Raw genomic sequence first — 24,950 nt, 5'->3', positions numbered from 1 at the left:
CTTTGGAAAGCTCATCAGTGCACTTGCTCATTTGTCCTCATGCAATCATGCATCTTTGTATGCACCGGTCAGACCTGTACCAGTCACTTAAGCCATGTCCAACTGGTTTAATCCTCCTACTCTTACATGCATTAGCTAAAAACAGAAAGCATGCTGTATCCCTTTTAAACTAAATTATTGATACTTCTTGCTATTTTAAGGATCTGTAGTGTCTACGCCGACATGGCACATAATGATGTTGATGATGAGTGCCTTCACCAATTAATACCTTCCCATTTATCATGTATTCCTTTGTTTTTCTGCATTATCTCACACACCATTGGGTCAAAATCCATTTGCCACTTTTATACCCAAATGCCCAGACCATATATTTGTCTACAGTGTTTAAGATGTCCTCTTCACAGTTAGGCATATGATCATATTTTGTATCATTTACACATTTATGCATGATACTCCCCATGTTAAATGCACGTGATAACATATGAAATCGAAGTGTAATTAGTCCGTATGCCCCTTCATGCCTGCTCCGCCATTTGATAAGATCTTTGCTCATGATAACTACTCAATGTCACTTCCCTGCATTAATCCAATACTCTCCTAATTCCTTCAATTGCAAAACTCTAAAAAAATCTAAAAAATAGGGAGTGTTGGTGAGATGTGAGCATGCCATGTTGGAACAAGAAGCATGGCATCACTTGTGGATTGCTCAGCGCAACCCCTACTGATTTGATTTGACACAAATGATGCATTTCACAATATGTTTTAATATTTCAATGTATATCATTAAATCTATCACTCTCTGCCTTGAAAATATTCAAGGACTACATCTCCATTGACCTCTTGGGTAAAGCATACCAAAGATTAGCTACCTCTGTCCTGAATGACTGGCCCCTCGTTTTGAGACTGTGAGCCCTCATTCTAAATACAAAGGGACTCTCTTTGCTGCTTCTATCCAGTGGAGCAGCATGATTTTGCATGTTTCAAGAAATTATGTTTTTTTGTCCTAAGCTCAAGTCATAGATCCAGTCTACTCAGCTCTTCCTCATGGGGCAAACCCTTCTCCCCAGAATCAAGCAAATGCATTTTCATTACAATTCCTCTTTTCCCAGAACATCTACATTATCCTTCTGTTTCTATGCTCACTGGTGGGTGACACTGGATGCGTTTCATAGATTACTGCCTTGAGGTTTTGGCTTCCTAAAATCCTTCCTAACCTTCATCACTTGGAGAGTTCCTCCTGCACAGACTCCTGCAACAATGGCAAGTGTTTGAGATATTTCCAATATTTCTTGGCTTTCAACAGTCTGATTGGTTGCAATATCAATATACACACTTCAGATGATAAGGTAGCTATTAGATTACTATTTCTGGCTTCTTTTTAGGGATTTCAATTCCATTCAACATGCTCATTTCTACCTCCTTATTCCTAGACTGCAACTCATGGATGGGTCTCCTGGTGATTTCAACTTTCAACTTTCACATTCTTCAGGAACTTGCACACCTGTATGATATACAATATTTTGCAGCATTTAGTGCAATTTCAAAGGACACTCTGAAGGCATGTGCATCCTTTAGGCCCTATACCAGGCTGTGATGCAATCAGTCAGCATGCTCTCCACCATGCTTCCATAAAAATATGCAAGTATTTGATGACATACAGAATCTCCTCAAACCACTAGGGTGCTTTCTTCATGATTGCAGTGCTGTGTTGGGCCTGGGATAGCTCCTCTAAGATATTGACTCCCAGGAACTTGAGGCTGCTCAACTGTTCTACCACTGACCCCTCAAAGAGGCCTGGTGGGTCTTCTCCTGACTTCCCCTTACTGAAGTCTAGAATTAATTCCTTTGTCTTTCTGACATTGAGTGTGAGGTTGTTGTGACACCACTTCAACCAGCCAATAGATCTCCCTCCTGTGTAAGCCTCCTTATCATCATCTGAAATTCTACCAACAACAGTGGAGTCATCAGCAAATTAATAGATGGCATCTGAGCTGTTCTAAATCATGAAGTCATGAGTGTAGAAAGAGCAAGCAGTGGGCTAAGCATACATCCTTGAGATGCACCTGTGTTGACAGTCAGTGAGGAGTAAATGTTATGATCAATCCACACTGACTGAGGTCTCCCAATATGGAAGCTGAGGATTCAGTTGCAGAGACAGGTAAAGAGCCTCAGGTTTTGAAGCATGGCTATTAGTACTGAGGAAACTATGGTGTTGAACACCAATCAATGAACAGTAGCCTAGCATATATTTTGCAGTTATCTAGATAGATAGATAGATAGATAGATAGATACTTTATTCATCCCCATGGGGAAATTCAACTTTTTTTTCCAATGTCCCATACACTTGTTGTAGCAAAACTAATTACATACAATACTTAACTCATTAAAAAAAAATATGATATGCATCTAAATCACTATCTCAAAAAGCATTAATAATAGCTTTTAAAAAGTTCTTAAGTCCTGGCGGTTGAATTGTAAAGCCTAATGGCATTGGGGAGTATTGACCTCTTCATCCTGTCTGAGGAGCATTGCATCGATAGTAACCTGTCGCTGAAACTGCTTCTCTATCTCTGGATGGTGCTATGTAGAGGATGTTCTAGGTGCTCCAAGGCAGGGTGGAGAGGCAGTGACCCAGTGCAGGAATTTGCACTTCCCTTCTGAAGTTAGGACTTATGCTCAAGTTCTTTCATTTGCCAGCCTGCACATGACATGTTCTGCACTGCCTCATCAAGAAAGGTCTGAAGATTTTACTTTTTAGCTCGTGTCCTCAGCCTGACCATGTAATCACCAATGTTTCCCTTATTCTCCAAGTTCAAGTTGGCTTATGCAATCTTTTAATGCTCATGATATCTGAAGACACTGGGTTAAAATATCCCTCCGGGCCTTTTATAAATGTCCTCATTAAAGACCTCATTCCTGTTTCATTACATTCTCACCAAGATCTCAAAAGCTTTGTGCTTGCAACTAGCAACAATATTGCTTTCCACAATTCTCATTTGGTTGTGTTTCTCTGTTTTGTATCCTCTCCCAGGATCCTGATGATAATGTTTGCTGCATTTCACAATGCTTATTCCAAATACAGAAATAATGACCAAGTTCTCTTACATTTCTCAAGCTTACTAGCATATTCACCACATCCACCATCTGTCTTTCACTCTGCTTTCTCCTATAGAATCCTGATTTCTGTTACTTCATACCTAATTACTACTCCAGAACTCCAAGCAATAGCATTCCAAACGCATCACCAATATTTGTGCTGCAGTGCACTAAGATGCAGGAACAAAGCATCCTCTACTGAAGATAATCAACGTATTTTTAACTTGTGTCTCATGTATTAGTCATACTACATGCCACATACCCCTTAGAGGCAAAAACATATTCATATCTTATTTCATCATGCCGCATTTAGTATCTCAGTTATGAACCATCTAATCACAGCATGCCAGGTTTCTAAACTTCAGTTTACAGTTGAAACTGTAAATAGAAGTTGGGTCTTTAGATTGATATGTTAACGTTTTGCTAGAGAAACAAATTCCTTATGAATTTTAGAATATAAATAATATTTATATTATAACTCTCTTGAAAGCTTTAATTGTTTTGAGCATCAATTCACCCTATTGTTTCTTTGGCTTCATAGTTGCAAAATCCTCCTCGTGTTTTCCCACCGCACTCCAAAATAAAACATCTATTGAAATATTTCATTACCACTGAAAACTTCAATTACGTCAACAAATTCCCTCTTTATCAGAACCATGCTGACTATCTTTACCTCTCCAATCATGCAAATCTTAATCAGGAAAGCCATTAGCACTGAAATATAAATAGCAGAAAGTATTGTTTCCATAAACAATAAGCAATTTACATACTGATTGTAAATTGATAGACAGCACTTACCTTGGACATATTGGTAATCCTTCGCCTCCAATATTGCAAGTCACTTTTTCCTCAAGAGCAGGACAATCACTGCCACCCCCTACAGCTGTATGCTTTATAAATCGATTCCTGCTTCTGTACCCGGGAGACATGCCAGGTAATTGACACGTTTTAGAGCATGAGCTCCACTCAGACCATTCAGAAACTCCACAATCTCTGGGCATAACACATGATTGAAAGATGGTGGGGGTATTGCCATGGGTACACAGGCTAAAGAAGGGAAGAAAAACAAGCAGCAATTCATTAATACCAAATCGATCATGTTCCTAAAACACATACAGTATCTTGATTAATAACAGAACAAAAAAGGCTTATAACCTTGTATAACTCAGGACGCTGTTTCAACTCCTGTAGAAGTTTTATTGGATCCTATCCACCAAGTTTCCAGCGCCTGCTGACTTTAGTCATCCAACTGTTTGGTTCAGCATTATGCTTGACCCTTATAATTTCATAAAAAAACAAAAGAAATAGAAGCAGGACTCTGTCATATGCTTCTCAGTCTGCTCCATGGTTTGTCTTGTACCTGACATACTTGCTCTCTCCTGATTGCATTACTGACTGATCTGCTGAGTATCCGGAAAGTCTACTGATTTCTACCTTGGCATCACACAGTAGCTCAGCTATCGTCACCCTCTGACATGGTGGTTAGATATTTCCAAATATGTACAATCCTAAAATTTAAAAGAAATAATTCTGGACAACTATATTTTTTTAAGCTCTCCTGAAGTGAGAATGGAAGAAGTTTCTTTATGTTGGTTGGTAACTTCTCAATAGCAACCTCTCAGTTTACTTTTTGGATATAATGTCAGAATTGAAATTCATAAATATCATACCCTTTTGACTTTACTTAATTCTATATTATAACTTCTTTAATAATATATATTGTATGTGGAAGCAACTGAAACTTTGTAAAATTTTACATCAACCTACTAACATAACATACTATTAGGATTTCTTTATTGTAGTGGCAGGCATAATTGTATCAAACAAAAATGCAGATTACTTCCAGGTTTTAGAGTATTACTAGAACCATAGAACCATAGAACATTACAGCACAGAAACAGGACTTTTGGCCATTCTTGGCTGTGCCGAACCATTTTTCTGCCTAGTCCCACTGACTTGCACCTGGCCCATATCTCTCCATACCCCTCTCATCCATGTACCTGCCCAAGTTTTTCTTAAATGTTAAAAGTGAGCCCACATTTACCACTTCATCTGGCAGCTCATTCCATACTCCCACCACTCTCTGTGTGAAGAAGCCCCCCTAAAGTTCCCTTTAAACTTTTTCCCCTTCACCCTTAACCCATGTCCTTAGTGGAAAAAACCTGCTTGCATTCACTCTATCTTTACTCATCATAATTTTATATACCTCTATCAAATCTCCTCTCATTCTTCTACGCTCCAGAGAATAAAGTCCTAACCTATTCAACCTTTCTCTGTAACTCAGTTTCTCAAGTCCCGGCAACATCTTTGTAAACCTTCTCTGCACTCTTTCAACCTTATTAATACCTTTGCTGTAATTAGTTGACCAAAACTGCTCACAATACTCCAAATTCGGCCTCAACAATGTCTTATACAACCTCACCATAGCATTCCAACTCTTATACTCAATACTTTGATTTATAAAGGCCAATGTACCAAAAACTCTTTACTACTGAGAGAAAACAGCAAGGAAGATACTCTGTGTGTGATAGATACAGTGGCATGCAAAAGTATGGGCACCCCTGGTCAAAGTTTCTGTTACTGTGAATAGTTAAGTGAGTAGAAGATGAATTGATCTCCAAAATTCATAAAGTTAAAGATGAAACATTCTTTTCACCATTTTAAGCAAGATTAGTATATTATTTTTGTTTTGCACAATTTTAGAGGAGAAAAAAGGAAAGGAGCACCATGCAAAAGTTTGGGCATCACAAGAGATTTGAGCTCTCAGGTAACTTTTACCAAGGTCTCAGACCTTAAAGAGCTTGTTAGGGCTATGTCTTGTTCACAGTCATCATTAGGAAAGGCCAAGTGATGCAAATTTTAGAAGCTGTATAAATACCCTGACTCCTCAAACCTTGTCCCAACAATCAGCAGCCATGGGCTCCTCTAAGCAGCTGCCTGACAATCTGAAAATTAAAATAAATGATGCCCACAAAGCAGGAGAAGGCTATAAGAAGATAGCAAAGTGTTTTCAGGCAGCTGTTTCCTCAGTTCATAACGTAATTAAGAAATGGCAGTTAACAGGAACTTCGGAAGTCAAGTTCAGGTCTAGAAGACCAAGAAAACTTTCCAAGAGAACTGCTCGTAGGATTGCTAGAAAGGCAAATCAAAACCCCTGTTTGATTGCAAAAGACCTTCAGGAAGATTTAGCAGACCCTGGAGTGGTGGTGCACTGTTCTACTGTGCAGCAACACCTGCACAAATATGACCTTCATGGAAGATTCATCAGAAGAAAACCTTTCCTGCATCCTCTCCACAAAATGCAGCATCAGAGGTTTTCAAGGGAACATCTAAACAAGCCTGATGTATTTTGGAAACAAGTCCTGTGGACTGATGGCATCCGTTAATCTCTTGAGACCATGGATCTGTAACTGGAATGGTTTCCAGGGCGCATGCCTGGGCAAGGTTGTATGGAAGACCAGCAGCTGCCCATGCAACAAGTCTCCCCTCTCCATGACACTGATGTTGTCCAAGGGAAGGGCAAGTGGACTGATGAAGTTAAAATAGAACTTTTTGGCCGCAATGAGCAAAGGTATGTTTGGAGAAAAAAAGGGTGCAGAATTTCATGAAAAGTAGACCTCTCCAACTGTTAAGCATGGTGGTGAATCGATCATGCTTTGGGCTTGTGTTGCAGCCAGTGGCACGGGGAACATTTCACTGGTAGAGGGAAGAATGAATTCAATTAAATACCAGCAAATTCTAGAAGCAAACATCACACCATCTGTAAAAAAGCTGAAGACGAAAAGAGGATGGCTTCTACAACAAGATAACGATCCTAAACACACCTCAAAATCCACAATGGACTACCTCAAGAAGCGCAAGCTGAAGGTTTAGCCATGGCCCTCACAGTCCACCGACCTAAACATCATCGAAAATCTGTGGATAGACCTCAAAAGAGCAGTGCTTGCAAGACGGCCCAAGAATCTCACAGAACTAGAAGCCTTTTGCAAGGAAGAATGGGCAAAAATCCCCCAAACAAGAATTGAAAGACTCCTAGCTGGCCACAGAAGCGTCTACAAGCTGTGATACTTGGCAAAAGGAGTATTACTAAGTACTGACCATGTAGGGTGCCCAAACTTTTGCTTTGGGCCCTTTTCCTTTTTTGTTATTTTGAAACTGTATAAGATGGAAATTTAAAAAAAAAAAAGTAATCCTGCTTAAAATATTGAGGAAATGTGTCATCTTTAACTTTATGCCTTTTGGATATCAGGTCAACTTTTACTCTCTTAGCTATTCACAGTAACAGAAATTTTGACCAGCACGCCACTGTACTTCTTGCACTGGCAGATTTCTCCTGCTGGATAGAAGTGTTATGAACATCCCAGCAAAGGAGAATGCCTTCCAGAGAGAAAAAAAAGACACACTCCAATGCTTGTATTATTCCACAATGGTGGAAATGCAGGCAAGTACAAATAGCTTCCTGAACAGTTATTTCCAGTATGTCACTGGTTAACACTATTCATAAGTGAACTTTTCCAAGTTGAGCAAAATCAGAATTCACAGAGTTAATGTTAGGAAAATGTAATGTTGCCAGCTTGTAAAGTATTTGCAGGAAAATTAGCAAAGACACAGGAGGTAAATATGATAAATGATGCCTAAATATTCATTTTGGCTTCCAGCTGAATGAACCTGATTAAAATGATCCCGTTTAATAAGTTTGTTGAAAATAACACTTCAAAGGAAGGAGAGTAAAATGTTACTGTGCTTCTTGCTGGTAAAGAATTTACAGTCTCTATCCATAAATATATCTTCTGCTACACTTTAATGTGGTTATCATTAACATCAATTGAAAGGAAAGAGATAATTTAGATGCTTTTTTATAATTCTGGAAAAATGTACTGTTAAGATTGTAAAAATGTTAAATAACATCATCATTTCATGGAAAGGCATTTTTATCATGTTATGAGCACTGTAAATATTTTGAAACCTATTATATTTTATGGAAAAAGATGTAAATGGTGACTTCATAAAAAAGTCAGTGACAGTCTAAAGGCTAACAGTAGCAGGATAACGTAGTTTCAAAGAACATTGCAATATGGTTTGAAAACATTTAAATTATTAGAGAAGGTAACAGCACAAGGCTTAACAAGGGAAGTACACAGCAACATGGTGATTACATTCCTAGTATTGGATTAAATTGACAGCCCAGGTGAATGAGCAATAGATTTACTGTCAGCTGAAATAAAATACCAAGATTTTTTTAATACAAAAAGAATATTAAAATGGATCCTGTGAAAGCAGACAAACGTACAAGTGACTCAATACAAAATTGTAAACACTGCAAAAAAGAAATAAAAATTTAAAAAATGATAATGTAGCATACTCGGGATTTTGTTGTTGCCAGCCTGTCAAATTTTCTAAACTTTTTTCTGGATGTTATTTCTATTACACCTTTTCGAAATATGACACAATATTATAATAAATTTTCCAGCAAATTAAGCAAGTTTAAAGGGTATATAAGACAAGGTCCTCCCATTATTAGAAAGGAAATGTGAAAAATTCGGACTTTTACAAGTGCAAAGGATAGTAGGATTCCATGCTCTGGTAAGTCGAAAGAAAGCATGAAGCAAAATTCCAGTGAATGGATAGAGAGCATGGAAAATACAACCCTAATAATGGAAAGAGAGACAGGGAACAGGACCCAGCAGTGGAAAGAGAGACAGGGAACAGGACCCAGGAGTGGAAAGAGAGACAGGAAACAGGACCCAGGGAATGGAAAGAGAGATAGGAAACAGGACCCAGCAGTGGAAAGAGACAGAAACAGGACCCAGGATTGGAAAGAGAGACAGGAAACAGGACACAGGGAATGGAAAGAGACAGGAAACAGGACCCAGCAGTGGAAAGAGACAGAAACAGGACCCAGGAGTGGAAAGAGAGACAGGAAACAGGACCCAGGGAATGGAAAGAGACAGAAACAGGACCCAGGAGTGGAAAGAGACAGAAACAGGACCCAGGAGTGGAAAGAGAGATAGGAAACAGGACCCAGGAGTGGAAAGAGACAGAAACAGGACCCAGGAGTGGAAAGAGAGATAGGAAACAGGACCCAGGAGTGGAAAGAGACAGAAACAGGACCCAGGAGTGGAAAGAGAGATAGGAAACAGGACCCAGCAGTGGAAAGAGACAGAAACAGGACCCAGGAGTGGAAAGAGAGATAGGAAACCGGACCCAGGGAATGGAAAGAGACAGAAACAGGACCCAGGAGTGGAAAGAGACAGAAACAGGACCCAGGAGTGGATAGAGACAGAAACAGGACCCAGCAGTGGAAAGAGACAGAAACAGGACCCAGCAGTGGAAAGAGAGATAGGAAACAGGACCCAGGAGTGGAAAGAGAGACAGGAAACCGGACCCAGCAGTGGAAAGAGACAGAAACAGGACCCAGCAGTGGAAAGAGACAGAAACAGGACCCAGGAGTGGAAAGAGAGACAGGAAACAGGACCCAGGGAATGGAAAGAGACAGGAAACAGGACCCAGGAGTGAAAAGAGAGACAGCAAACAGGACCCAGGAGTGAAAAGAGAGATAGGAAACAGGACCCAGCAGTGGAAAGAGACAGAAACAGGACCCAGGAGTGGAAAGAGAGATAGGAAACAGGACCCAGGAGTGGAAAGAGAGATAGGAAACAGGACCCAGGAGTGGAAAGAGAGATAGGAAACAGGACCCAGCAGTGGAAAGAGAGACAGGAAACAGGACCCAGGAGTGGAAAGAGAGATAGGAAACAGGGCCCAGGGAATGGAAAGAGACAGGAAACAGGACCCAGCAGTGGAAAGAGAGACAGGAAACAGGACCCAGGAGTGGAAAGAGAGATAGGAAACAAGACTCAGGAGGGGAAAGAGACAGGAAACAGGACCCAGGGAATGGAAAGAGACAGAAACAGGACCCAGGAGTGGAAAGAGACAGGAAACAGGACCCAGCAGTGGAAAGAGAGATAGGAAACAGGACCCAGGAGTGGAAAGAGACAGGAAACAGGACCCAGCAGTGGAAAGAGACAGGAAACAGGACCCAGCAGTGGAAAAAGACAAGAAACAGGACCCAGGAGTGGTAAGAGAGACAGGAAACAGGACCCAGGAGTGGAAAGAGACAGGAAACAGGACCCAGGAGTGGAAAGAGATAGGAAACAGGACCCAGGAGTGGAAAGAGAGACAGCAAACAGGACCCAGGAGTGGAAAGAGACAGGAAACAGGACCCAGCAGTGGAAAAAGACAAGAAACAGGACCCAGGAGTGGTAAGAGAGACAGGAAACAGGACCCAGGAGTGGAAAGAGACAGGAAACAGGACCCAGCAGTGGAAAAATACAAGAAACAGGACCCAGGAGTGGAAAGAGACAGGAAACAGGACCCAGGAGTGGGAAGAGTCAGAAACAGGACCCAAGAGTGGAAAGAGAGATAGGAAACAGGACCCAGGAGTGGAAAGAGACAGAAACAGGACCCAGGAGTGGAAAGAGAGATAGGAAACAGGACCCAGGAGTGGAAAGAGAGATAGGAAACAGGACCCAGCAGTGGAAAGAGACAGAAACAGGACCCAGGAGTGGAAAGAGAGATAGGAAACCGGACCCAGGGAATGGAAAGAGACAGAAACAGGACCCAGGAGTGGAAAGAGACAGAAACAGGACCCAGGAGTGGATAGAGACAGAAACAGGACCCAGCAGTGGAAAGAGACAGAAACAGGACCCAGCAGTGGAAAGAGAGATAGGAAACAGGACCCAGGAGTGGAAAGAGAGACAGGAAACCGGACCCAGCAGTGGAAAGAGACAGAAACAGGACCCAGCAGTGGAAAGAGACAGAAACAGGACCCAGGATTGGAAACAGAGACAGGAAACAGGACACAGGGAATGGAAAGAGACAGGAAACAGGACCCAGCAGTGGAAAGAGACAGAAACAGGACCCAGGAGTGGAAAGAGAGACAGGAAACAGGACCCAGGGAATGGAAAGAGACAGAAACAGGACCCAGGAGTGGAAAGAGACAGAAACAGGACCCAGGAGTGGAAAGAGAGATAGGAAACAGGACCCAGGAGTGGAAAGAGACAGAAACAGGACCCAGGAGTGGAAAGAGAGATAGGAAACAGGACCCAGGAGTGGAAAGAGACAGAAACAGGACCCAGGAGTGGAAAGAGAGATAGGAAACAGGACCCAGCAGTGGAAAGAGACAGAAACAGGACCCAGGAGTGGAAAGAGAGATAGGAAACCGGACCCAGGGAATGGAAAGAGACAGAAACAGGACCCAGGAGTGGAAAGAGACAGAAACAGGACCCAGGAGTGCATAGAGACAGAAACAGGACCCAGCAGTGGAAAGAGACAGAAACAGGACCCAGCAGTGGAAAGAGAGATAGGAAACAGGACCCAGGAGTGGAAAGAGAGACAGGAAACCGGACCCAGCAGTGGAAAGAGACAGAAACAGGACCCAGCAGTGGAAAGAGACAGAAACAGGACCCAGGAGTGGAAAGAGAGACAGCAAACAGGACCCAGGAGTGGAAAGAGACAGGAAACAGGACCCAGCAGTGGAAAAAGACAAGAAACAGGACCCAGGAGTGGTAAGAGAGACAGGAAACAGGACCCAGGAGTGGAAAGAGACAGGAAACAGGACCCAGCAGTGGAAAAATACAAGAAACAGGACCCAGGAGTGGAAAGAGACAGGAAACAGGACCCAGGAGTGGGAAGAGTCAGAAACAGGACCCAAGAGTGGAAAGAGAGATAGGAAACAGGACCCAGGAGTGGAAAGAGACAGAAACAGGACCCAGGAGTGGAAAGAGAGATAGGAAACAGGACCCAGGAGTGGAAAGAGACGGAAACAGGACCCAGGAGTGGAAAGAGAGATAGGAAACAGGACCCAGCAGTGGAAAGAGACAGAAACAGGACCCAGGAGTGGAAAGAGAGATAGGAAACCGGACCCAGGGAATGGAAAGAGACAGAAACAGGACCCAGGAGTGGAAAGAGACAGAAACAGGACCCAGGAGTGGATAGAGACAGAAACAGGACCCAGCAGTGGAAAGAGACAGAAACAGGACCCAGCAGTGGAAAGAGAGATAGGAAACAGGACCCAGGAGTGGAAAGAGAGACAGGAAACCGGACCCAGCGGTGGAAAGAGACAGAAACAGGACCCAGCAGTGGAAAGAGACAGAAACAGGACCCAGGATTGGAAAGAGAGACAGGAAACAGGACACAGGGAATGGAAAGAGACAGGAAACAGGACCCAGCAGTGGAAAGAGACAGAAACAGGACCCAGGAGTGGAAAGAGAGATAGGAAACAGGACCCAGGAGTGGAAAGAGACAGAAACAGGACCCAGGAGTGGAAAGAGAGATAGGAAACAGGACCCAGGAGTGGAAAGAGACAGAAACAGGACCCAGGAGTGGAAAGAGAGATAGGAAACAGGACCCAGCAGTGGAAAGAGACAGAAACAGGACCCAGGAGTGGAAAGAGAGATAGGAAACCGGACCCAGGGAATGGAAAGAGACAGAAACAGGACCCAGGAGTGGAAAGAGACAGAAACAGGACCCAGGAGTGGATAGAGACAGAAACAGGACCCAGCAGTGGAAAGAGACAGAAACAGGACCCAGCAGTGGAAAGAGAGATAGGAAACAGGACCCAGGAGTGGAAAGAGACAGAAACAGGACCCAGGAGTGGAAAGAGAGATAGGAAACAGGACCCAGGAGTGGAAAGAGACAGAAACAGGACCCAGGAGTGGAAAGAGAGATAGGAAACAGGACCCAGGAGTGGAAAGAGACAGAAACAGGACCCAGGAGTGGAAAGAGAGATAGGAAACAGGACCCAGCAGTGGAAAGAGACAGAAACAGGACCCAGGAGTGGAAAGAGAGATAGGAAACCGGACCCAGGGAATGGAAAGAGACAGAAACAGGACCCAGGAGTGGAAAGAGACAGAAACAGGACCCAGGAGTGGATAGAGACAGAAACAGGACCCAGCAGTGGAAAGAGACAGAAACAGGACCCAGCAGTGGAAAGAGAGATAGGAAACAGGACCCAGGAGTGGAAAGAGAGACAGGAAACCGGACCCAGCAGTGGAAAGAGACAGAAACAGGACCCAGCAGTGGAAAGAGACAGAAACAGGACCCAGGAGTGGAAAGAGAGACAGGAAACAGGACCCAGGGAATGGAAAGAGACAGGAAACAGGACCCAGGAGTGAAAAGAGAGACAGGAAACAGGACCCAGGAGTGAAAAGAGAGATAGGAAACAGGACCCAGCAGTGGAAAGAGACAGAAACAGGACCCAGGAGTGGAAAGAGAGATAGGAAACAGGACCCAGGAGTGGAAAGAGAGATAGGAAACAGGACCCAGGAGTGGAAAGAGAGATAGGAAACAGGACCCAGCAGTGGAAAGAGAGACAGGAAACAGGACCCAGGAGTGGAAAGAGAGATAGGAAACAGGGCCCAGGGAATGGAAAGAGACAGGAAACAGGACCCAGCAGTGGAAAGAGAGACAGGAAACAGGACCCAGGAGTGGAAAGAGAGACAGGAAACCGGACCCAGCAGTGGAAAGAGACAGAAACAGGACCCAGCAGTGGAAAGAGACAGAAACAGGACCCAGGAGTGGAAAGAGAGACAGCAAACAGGACCCAGGAGTGGAAAGAGACAGGAAACAGGACCCAGCAGTGGAAAAAGACAAGAAACAGGACCCAGGAGTGGTAAGAGAGACAGGAAACAGGACCCAGGAGTGGAAAGAGACAGGAAACAGGACCCAGCAGTGGAAAAATACAAGAAACAGGACCCAGGAGTGGAAAGAGACAGGAAACAGGACCCAGGAGTGGGAAGAGTCAGAAACAGGACCCAAGAGTGGAAAGAGAGATAGGAAACAGGACCCAGGAGTGGAAAGAGACAGAAACAGGACCCAGGAGTGGAAAGAGAGATAGGAAACAGGACCCAGGAGTGGAAAGAGACGGAAACAGGACCCAGGAGTGGAAAGAGAGATAGGAAACAGGACCCAGCAGTGGAAAGAGACAGAAACAGGACCCAGGAGTGGAAAGAGAGATAGGAAACCGGACCCAGGGAATGGAAAGAGACAGAAACAGGACCCAGGAGTGGAAAGAGACAGAAACAGGACCCAGGAGTGGATAGAGACAGAAACAGGACCCAGCAGTGGAAAGAGACAGAAACAGGACCCAGCAGTGGAAAGAGAGATAGGAAACAGGACCCAGGAGTGGAAAGAGAGACAGGAAACCGGACCCAGCGGTGGAAAGAGACAGAAACAGGACCCAGCAGTGGAAAGAGACAGAAACAGGACCCAGGATTGGAAAGAGAGACAGGAAACAGGACACAGGGAATGGAAAGAGACAGGAAACAGGACCCAGCAGTGGAAAGAGACAGAAACAGGACCCAGGAGTGGAAAGAGAGACAGGAAACAGGACCCAGGGAATGGAAAGAGACAGAAACAGGACCCAGGAGTGGAAAGAGACAGAAACAGGACCCAGGAGTGGAAAGAGAGATAGGAAACAGGACCCAGGAGTGGAAAGAGACAGAAACAGGACCCAGGAGTGGAAAGAGAGATAGGAAACAGGACCCAGGAGTGGAAAGAGACAGAAACAGGACCCAGGAGTGGAAAGAGAGATAGGAAACAGGACCCAGGAGTGGAAAGAGACAGAAACAGGACCCAGGAGTGGAAAGAGAGATAGGAAACAGGACCCAGCAGTGGAAAGAGACAGAAACAGGACCCAGGAGTGGAAAGAGAGATAGGAAACCGGACCCAGGGAATGGAAAGAGACAGAAACAGGACCCAGGAGTGGAAAGAGACAGAAACAGGACCCAGGAGTGGATAGAGACAGAAACAGGACCCAGCAGTGGAAAGAGACAGAAACAGGACCCAGCAGTGGAAAGAGAGATAGGAAACAGGACCCAGGAGTGGAAAGAGACAGAAACAGGACCCAGGAGTGGAAAGAGAGATAGGAAACAGGACCCAGGAGTGGAAAGAGACAGAAACAGGACCCAGGAGTGGAAAGAGAGATAGGAAACAGGACCCAGGAGTGGAAAGAGACAGAAACAGGACCCAGGAGTGGAAAGAGAGATAGGAAACAGGACCCAGCAGTGGAAAGAGACAGAAACAGGACCCAGGAGTGGAAAGAGAGATAGGAAACCGGACCCAGGGAATGGAAAGAGACAGAAACAGGACCCAGGAGTGGAAAGAGACAGAAACAGGACCCAGGAGTGGATAGAGACAGAAACAGGACCCAGCAGTGGAAAGAGACAGAAACAGGACCCAGCAGTGGAAAGAGAGATAGGAAACAGGACCCAGGAGTGGAAAGAGAGACAGGAAACCGGACCCAGCAGTGGAAAGAGACAGAAACAGGACCCAGCAGTGGAAAGAGACAGAAACAGGACCCAGGAGTGGAAAGAGAGACAGGAAACAGGACCCAGGGAATGGAAAGAGACAGGAAACAGGACCCAGGAGTGAAAAGAGAGACAGGAAACAGGACCCAGGAGTGAAAAGAGAGATAGGAAACAGGACCCAGCAGTGGAAAGAGACAGAAACAGGACCCAGGAGTGGAAAGAGAGATAGGAAACAGGACCCAGGAGTGGAAAGAGAGATAGGAAACAGGACCCAGGAGTGGAAAGAGAGATAGGAAACAGGACCCAGCAGTGGAAAGAGAGACAGGAAACAGGACCCAGGAGTGGAAAGAGAGATAGGAAACAGGGCCCAGGGAATGGAAAGAGACAGGAAACAGGACCCAGCAGTGGAAAGAGAGACAGGAAACAGGACCCAGGAGTGGAAAGAGAGACAGGAAACCGGACCCAGCAGTGGAAAGAGACAGAAACAGGACCCAGCAGTGGAAAGAGACAGAAACAGGACCCAGGAGTGGAAAGAGAGACAGCAAACAGGACCCAGGAGTGGAAAGAGACAGGAAACAGGACCCAGCAGTGGAAAAAGACAAGAAACAGGACCCAGGAGTGGTAAGAGAGACAGGAAACAGGACCCAGGAGTGGAAAGAGACAGGAAACAGGACCCAGCAGTGGAAAAATACAAGAAACAGGACCCAGGAGTGGAAAGAGACAGGAAACAGGACCCAGGAGTGGGAAGAGTCAGAAACAGGACCCAAGAGTGGAAAGAGAGATAGGAAACAGGACCCAGGAGTGGAAAGAGACAGAAACAGGACCCAGGAGTGGAAAGAGAGATAGGAAACAGGACCCAGGAGTGGAAAGAGACGGAAACAGGACCCAGGAGTGGAAAGAGAGATAGGAAACAGGACCCAGCAGTGGAAAGAGACAGAAACAGGACCCAGGAGTGGAAAGAGAGATAGGAAACCGGACCCAGGGAATGGAAAGAGACAGAAACAGGACCCAGGAGTGGAAAGAGACAGAAACAGGACCCAGGAGTGGATAGAGACAGAAACAGGACCCAGCAGTGGAAAGAGACAGAAACAGGACCCAGCAGTGGAAAGAGAGATAGGAAACAGGACCCAGGAGTGGAAAGAGAGACAGGAAACCGGACCCAGCGGTGGAAAGAGACAGAAACAGGACCCAGCAGTGGAAAGAGACAGAAACAGGACCCAGGATTGGAAAGAGAGACAGGAAACAGGACACAGGGAATGGAAAGAGACAGGAAACAGGACCCAGCAGTGGAAAGAGACAGAAACAGGACCCAGGAGTGGAAAGAGAGACAGGAAACAGGACCCAGGGAATGGAAAGAGACAGAAACAGGACCCAGGAGTGGAAAGAGACAGAAACAGGACCCAGGAGTGGAAAGAGAGATAGGAAACAGGACCCAGGAGTGGAAAGAGACAGAAACAGGACCCAGGAGTGGAAAGAGAGATAGGAAACAGGACCCAGGAGTGGAAAGAGACAGAAACAGGACCCAGGAGTGGAAAGAGAGATAGGAAACAGGACCCAGCAGTGGAAAGAGACAGAAACAGGACCCAGGAGTGGAAAGAGAGATAGGAAACCGGACCCAGGGAATGGAAAGAGACAGAAACAGGACCCAGGAGTGGAAAGAGACAGAAACAGGACCCAGGAGTGGATAGAGACAGAAACAGGACCCAGCAGTGGAAAGAGACAGAAACAGGACCCAGCAGTGGAAAGAGAGATAGGAAACAGGACCCAGGAGTGGAAAGAGAGACAGGAAACCGGACCCAGCAGTGGAAAGAGACAGAAACAGGACCCAGCAGTGGAAAGAGACAGAAACAGGACCCAGGAGTGGAAAGAGAGACAGGAAACAGGACCCAGAGAATGGAAAGAGACAGGAAACAGGACCCAGGAGTGAAAAGAGAGACAGGAAACAGGACCCAGGAGTGAAAAGAGAGATAGGAAACAGGACCCAGCAGTGGAAAGAGACAGAAACAGGACCCAGGAGTGGAAAGAGAGATAGGAAACATGACCCAGGAGTGGAAAGAGAGATAGGAAACAGGACCCAGGAGTGGAAAGAGAGATAGGAAACAGGACCCAGCAGTGGAAAGAGAGACAGGAAACAGGACCCAGGAGTGGAAAGAGAGATAGGAAACAGGGCCCAGGGAATGGAAAGAGACAGGAAACAGGACCCAGCAGTGGAAAGAGAGACAGGAAACAGGACCCAGGAGTGGAAAGAGAGATAGGAAACAAGACTCAGGAGGGGAAAGAGACAGGAAACAGGACCCAGGGAATGGAAAGAGACAGAAACAGGACCCAGGAGTGGAAAGAGACAGGAAACAGGACCCAGCAGTGGAAAGAGAGATAGGAAACAGGACCCAGGAGTGGAAAGAGACAGGAAACAGGACCCAGCAGTGGAAAGAGACAGGAAACAGGACCCAGCAGTGGAAAAAGACAAGAAACAGGACCCAGGAGTGGTAAGAGAGACAGGAAACAGGACCCAGGAGTGGAAAGAGACAGGAAACAGGACCCAGGAGTGGAAAGAGATAGGAAACAGGACCCAGGAGTGGAAAGAGAGACAGCAAACAGGACCCAGGAGTGGAAAGAGACAGGAAACAGGACCCAGCAGTGGAAAAAGACAAGAAACAGGACCCAGGAGTGGTAAGAGAGACAGGAAACAGGACCCAGGAGTGGAAAGAGACAGGAAACAGGACCCAGCAGTGGAAAAATACAAGAAACAGGACCCAGGAGTGGAAAGAGACAGGAAACAGGACCCAGGAGTGGGAAGAGTCAGAAACAGGACCCAAGAGGGGAAAGAGAGATAGGAAACAGGACCCAGGAGTGGAAAGAGACAGAAACAGGACCCAGGAGTGGAAAGAGAGATAGGAAACAGGACCCAGGAGTGGAAAGAGACAGAAACAGGACCCAGGAGTGGAAAGAGAGATAGGAAACAGGACCCAGCAGTGGAAAGAGACAGAAACAGGACCCAGGAGTGGAAAGAGAGATAGGAAACCGGACCCAGGGAATGGAAAGAGACAGAAACAGGACCCAGGAGTGGAAAGAGACAGAAACAGGACCCAGGAGTGGATAGAGACAGAAACAGGACCCAGCAGTGGAAAGAGACAGAAACAGGACCCAGCAGTGGAAAGAGAGATAGGAAACAGGACCCAGGAGTGGAAAGAGAGACAGGAAACCGGACCCAGCAGTGGAAAGAGACAGAAACAGGACCCAGCAGTGGAAAGAGACAGAAACAGGACCCAGGAGTGGAAAGAGAGACAGGAAACAGGACCCAGGGAATGGAAAGAGACAGGAAACAGGACCCAGGAGTGAAAAGAGAGACAGGAAACAGGACCCAGGAGTGAAAAGAGAGATAGGAAACAGGACCCAGCAGTGGAAAGAGACAGAAACAGGACCCAGGAGTGGAAAGAGAGATAGGAAACAGGACCCAGGAGTGGAAAGAGACAGAAACAGGACCCAGGAGTGGAAAGAGAGATAGGAAACAGGACCCAGGAGTGGAAAGAGAGATAGGAAACAGGACCCAGCAGTGGAAAGAGAGACAGGAAACAGGACCCAGGAGTGGAAAGAGAGATAGGAAACAGGGCCCAGGGAATGGAAAGAGACAGGAATCAGGACCCAGCAGTGGAAAGAGAGACAGGAAACAGGACCCAGGAGTGGAAAGAGAGATAGGAAACAAGACTCAGGAGGGGAAAGAGACAGGAAACAGGACCCAGGGAATGGAAAGAGACAGAAACAGGACCCAGGAGTGGAAAGAGACAGGAAACAGGACCCAGCAGTGGAAAGAGAGATAGGAAACAGGACCCAGGAGTGGAAAGAGACAGGAAACAGGACCCAGCAGTGGAAAGAGACAGGAAACAGGACCCAGCAGTGGAAAAAGACAAGAAACAGGACCCAGGAGTGGTAAGAGAGACAGGAAACAGGACCCAGGAGTGGAAAGAGACAGGAAACAGGACCCAGGAGTGGAAAGAGATAGGAAACAGGACCCAGGAGTGGAAAGAGAGACAGCAAACAGGACCCAGGAGTGGAAAGAGACAGGAAACAGGACCCAGCAGTGGAAAAAGACAAGAAACAGGACCCAGGAGTGGTAAGAGAGACAGGAAACAGGACCCAGGAGTGGAAAGAGACAGGAAACAGGACCCAGCAGTGGAAAAATACAAGAAACAGGACCCAGGAGTGGAAAGAGACAGGAAACAGGACCCAGGAGTGGGAAGAGTCAGAAACAGGACCCAAGAGTGGAAAGAGAGATAGGAAACAGGACCCAAGAGTGGAAAGAGAGACAGGAAACCGGACCCAGGGAATGGAAAGAGAGACAGGAAACAGGACCCAAGAGTGGAAAGAGAGACAGGAAACAGGACCCAGGGAATGGAAAGAGACAGGAAACAGGACCCAGGGAATGGAAAGAGACAGAAACAGGACCCAGGGAATGGAAAGAGAGATAGGAAACAGGACACAGGAGTGGTAAGAGAGACAGGAAACAGGACCCAGGGAATGGAAAGAGACAGAAACAGGACCCAGGAGTGGGAAGAGAGATAGGAAACAGGACCCAGGAGTGGTAAGAGAGACAGGAAACAGGACCCAGTGAATGGAAAGAGACAGAAACAGGACCCAGGAGTGGAAAGAGACAGAAACAGGACCCAGGAGTGGAAAGAGAGATAGGAAACAGGACCCAGCAGTGGAAAGAGACAGAAACAGGACCCAGGAGTGGAAAGAGAGATAGGAAACCGGACCCAGGGAATGGAAAGAGACAGAAACAGGACCCAGGAGTGGAAAGAGACAGAAACAGGACCCAGGAGTGGATAGAGACAGAAACAGGACCCAGCAGTGGAAAGAGACAGAAACAGGACCCAGCAGTGGAAAGAGAGATAGGAAACAGGACCCAGGAGTGGAAAGAGAGACAGGAAACCGGACCCAGCAGTGGAAAGAGACAGAAACAGGACCCAGCAGTGGAAAGAGACAGAAACAGGACCCAGGATTGGAAAGAGAGACAGGAAACAGGACACAGGGAATGGAAAGAGACAGAAACAGGACCCAGCAGTGGAAAGAGAGATAGGAAACAGGACCCAGGAGTGGTAAGAGAGACAGGAAACAGGACCCAGTGAATGGAAAGAGACAGAAACAGGACCCAGGAGTGGGAAGAGTCAGAAACAGGACCCAGCAGTGGAAAGAGACAGAAACAGGACACAGGAATGGAAAGAGAGATAGGAAACAGGACCCAAGAGTGGAAAGAGAGACAGGAAACCGGACCCAGGGAATGGAAAGAGAGACAGGAAACAGGACCCAAGAGTGGAAAGAGAGACAGGAAACAGGACCCAGGGAATGGAAAGAGACAGGAAACAGGACCCAGGGAATGGAAAGAGAGACAGGAAACAGGACCCAGCAGTAGAAAGAGACAGAAACAGGACCCAGGGAATGGAAAGAGAGATAGGAAACAGGACCCAGGAGTGGTAAGAGAGACAGGAAACAGGACCCAGTGAATGGAAAGAGACAGAAACAGGACCCAGGAGTGGGAAGAGTCAGAAACAGGACCCAGCAGTGGAAAGAGACAGAAACAGGACCCAGGAATGGAAAGAGAGATAGGAAACAGGACCCAGGAGTGGAAAGAGAGATAGGAAACAGGACCCAAGAGTGGAAAGAGAGACAGGAAGCAGGACAAAGGGAATGGAAAGAGACAGGAAACAGGACCCAGGAGTGGAAAGCGAGAGAGGAAACAGGACCCAGCAGTGAAAAGAGACAGAAACAGGACCCAGGAGTGGAAAGAGAGATAGGAAACAGGACCCAAGAGTGGAAAGAGACAGAAACAGGACCCAGGAGTGGAAAGAGAGATAGGAAACAGGACCCAGCAGTGGAAAGAGACAGAAACAGGACCCAGGAGTGGAAAGAGAGATAGGAAACAGGACCCAGGGAATGGAAAGAGACAGGAAACAGGACCCAGGAGTGGAAAGAGACAGGAAACAGGACCCAGGAGTGGAAAGAGAGATAGGAAACAGGACCCAGCAGTGGAAAGAGACAAGAAACAGGACCCAGGAGTGGCAAGAGAGACAGGAAACCGGACCCAGGGAATGAAAAGAGACAGGAAACAGGACCCAGGGAATGGAAAGAGACAGGAAACAGGACCCAGGAGTGGAAAGAGACAGAAACAGGACCCAGGAGTGGAAAGAGAGATAGGAAACAGGACCCAGGAGTAGAAAGAGAGACAGGAAACAAGACTCAGGAGTGGAAAGAGACAGGAAATAGGACCCAGCAGTGAAAAGAGACAGAAACAGGACCCAGGAGTGGGAAGAGTCAGAAACAGGACCCAGGAGTGGAAAGAGAGACAGGAAACAGGACCCAGGGAATGGAAAGAGACAGGAAACAGGACCCAGGGAATGGAAAGAGACAGAAACAGGACCCAGGAGTGAAAAGAGAGGTAGAAAACATGGCCTGAGTTAGTGGAATGGGAATGTGGGAACCACCAATCACCAGTGAGGAACTGGTAAGTTGGTAATCTGTTTACTGTTGTCATGTGTACTGAACCTTCGTGAAAAACTTACGTACCATTGATACAAATCAATTTTTTACAACAGTGTGTTGAGATAGTGCAATGTAAAAACAATACCACATTACAGAGTAAAGTGTTACTGTTACAGAGCAAGTGTACTGCAAGTACACAATAAGTTTTAAGGTCGTAACGAGTTTGATTGTAAAACCAAGAGTCCATTTTATTGTACGAGGGAACCAATCTAATAACAGCAGGATAGAAGTTGTCCTTGAGCCTTGTGGTACGTACTTTCAGCGTCTTCTACCTGTTAGGTCAGGGGAAGACTGAATGCCCAGAGTGTATGGACCTTTGATTATGCTGCCTGATTTACCAAGGGAGCAAGAAGTAAAAGTAATATTTAAAGAATTACATGGCCTCTTAAGTTTGTGACTCTAAAGGGGCAGAGTATTAGCAGAATTATATAATTCAGATATGCTTATGAAATAGAAAATATTTAGACTGTTAATGAGTAAGTGCCAGGACATACACCATATTTATTATAACTGTTTACTTCGGGTGCTAGAATGAGTTTGTCAGTAAAATCACGAACATATTACTGAACATTGTTAACTGCAAAATGATTTAATTATTGCTTTTGAGGAAATTAATTAAAGAAGTATGCTACAACAACAAGTTATTAAAGTTTCTCACAAAGCCAAAAGAGATAAACTTCGTGATAGACTTGGATCTTGGCTCCCTCTGTAAAAATCCGAAGTAACAAGCCAGGGGTGTTATCTTCAAGTCAGATTTGAATTTAAAATTTCACAAACAGGAAGTGACCAGAGGAGCATTTCTACACTTAAGGAAGATTACAAAGGTGTGTTTGTTTCTGTCATGTACTGACACTGAAAACTAATTCACACCCTTATATCGAATAAACTACATTACTGGAATGCACTTTTTACTGGCCTTCCAGAGACTATTGACAAATTTCAACTCATTCAGAACACTGCTGCTAGACTTTTAACCAAAACCAGGATGAGGAAATGTTATCATTCCCATCCTAACTACTTTGCATTGGCCTCCTGTAACTTTTAGAAGTGATTTTAAATTTCTCTTACTTGTTAAAGCTCTCAATGGTCTGGGACCAGAATCACTTTTGTTTTCTAATCCTGTTTGAACTCTCTGGTCTTCTTCTGCCAGTCTCTTAAATTTAAACAATCTACCTCAGGAGATTAGTTGGTTGGTCAGCTTTTCTGAACTACACTCCTAAACTGTGGAACTCAGTATCAAAAACTATAAGGGATACACACTCAGTAGACTCGTTTAAATGTCAACCCAAAATCTATTTATTTAATACCACTTTTAACTAACATCTTTTATCTGTTCTTTTCATGCTTTCACTTCATCCCATTATAAAGCACTTTGTACTACAGAATCTGTATGAAAAGTGCTCTGTTATAATTATTATCACTACAATTGTGTATTAGCATCCCTAAAGTATACTTCATTTCTAAACACACTGCTATCAAGATGAATATCATACACTTCTCTCTCTTACTTTGTAACTGCTGGTATGGAACTGTACTAAAATCTACTCAGTCCACCAATTATCTCTGCATCTACTGTACTCTGACTGATTAAGATACTTGGTGACAGAAAGTTGAACTAATACTTGTGAAAAAACAGCAAGGCCAAATCAGTGACCTTACCTGAGCATTGCATTTTTTCCATCACTTCTTGTACAGCGGACATGCCTGGTTTGATATCCTATTTTTACATCCCATGGCTTGAAATGTTCGTGGATCAGATGCTTCATAAGATTCTTCTCCGAATGTTGTGAACTAAAGTTCAGTCCTGGCTTACCGCTTTGCCAGACATGTCTTTGGTGTGGCAGTCTGCAGTCACTCCAAGGACCTACCTTTAAACTGTACTGAAACTCATCTTCCCCAACCAGACAGGAGACTTGTATATCACAGCTCTTGGTTTCCGTTAGAGGTGGGCAGCTTTTGCCACCATACAACGGCGGTGACAACACTGAACGGACCTGATGTTGTAATCCTTTCCCACAACCTTTGCTACAAGCCGACCAGGCTGAGAATTCAGACACTACACAGTCCTGTGGGCAGGGAATGAGGCAGGCTTGGTCCGAAGCAGGCTTAGGTGTAAAGAATTCACAGATCTCGTCTAGTACCAGTGATCTGTTGGATTTTCGTACACAGTGTACGTCCCTGTGCTGCAGCCCTTGCTGTGCAGTGACACAAGCGGAGGTCCTGGGTTTAGCTTTATTTGGAGATGTGCGGAGTACACAGTCACCCCACTTTGATAAATCCCACTCGAAGATCTCCTTATGCCAGTCGCACACCTTGAAGCAGTCTCTTTGAATTGCCGGTCTCTCTTCATACTTACAGTGGGAATGGTGTGTAGTCCAGCCTTCAACGTGGACACACCACACTGTTCTACTCTGCACTCCATTTGGTCCACACTCTGCACTAATACATCGACCCCACTGACCTACAGGAAATACAAAAACACATTGAATAAATTACCTTCTCCTGCATGCACAAACAGTACTAGTTATAAAAGAAAGAGTGGGTGGATGCGTTTAAAAAACTGACTGGCAAAGTACAGCAGGGATAAGCAACAAGTGTCTGCAGGCAGGTGCTCAAGATACGAAGGTAGCTAAATAATTTACAAGCTCTGATAAAAACTAAGGGCATTGGAAAAAATACTCTTGGATATTACATAAAGGGCTTAAAATATACAACAATACTTTAAAATGCAGTAGCTATAAATGAAAAAGTGGCACATTATTCATATGCAGAGTCCAGTTGCCTCAGAAGTCAGATAGCACAGGAAGGAAGACATTTTTCATATCATTAATGAGCAATAATGGAATCTGTTCAATATCCTTGTTTCAAAAAGGCTCCAACCCCAGTGCAAGAAGTTTCTAAACGACTTCAGAGTTTTCACCAGCTCGCAGCTGTCAACCCACTGCATGCATAGGCTGCTCTGTGAAGAAAAGACATTTCACAACTGCCAAAGGATTTCTCACGAGATTCAGT

The 24,950-nt window shown here is 45.2% G+C and overlaps 1 protein-coding gene across 3 annotated transcripts in view; it reads right to left on the bottom strand.

The window, feature by feature from the left end:
• Positions 1 to 24,950, bottom strand: part of thsd7ba (thrombospondin, type I, domain containing 7Ba) — a 976,604-nt gene that overhangs the window by 612,229 nt on the left and 339,425 nt on the right. For all 3 annotated transcript variants that reach the window (XM_073025771.1, XM_073025781.1, XM_073025776.1), the window contains exons 3-4: positions 23,598 to 24,399; positions 3,895 to 4,143 (exon numbers count right to left, since the gene is read on the bottom strand). In XM_073025771.1, coding sequence (XP_072881872.1) covers positions 3,895 to 4,143; positions 23,598 to 24,399 — 1,051 coding nt within the window. The remainder of the gene's footprint in view (positions 1 to 3,894; positions 4,144 to 23,597; positions 24,400 to 24,950) is intronic.

Source organism: Hemitrygon akajei, chromosome 2 (assembly GCF_048418815.1).
Source record: "Hemitrygon akajei chromosome 2, sHemAka1.3, whole genome shotgun sequence".
In the NCBI taxonomy this organism is placed as follows: domain Eukaryota; kingdom Metazoa; phylum Chordata; class Chondrichthyes; order Myliobatiformes; family Dasyatidae; genus Hemitrygon; species Hemitrygon akajei.
Note: the sequence above shows the minus strand (reverse complement) of the source record. Positions and strands in the feature narration are given on the sequence as shown.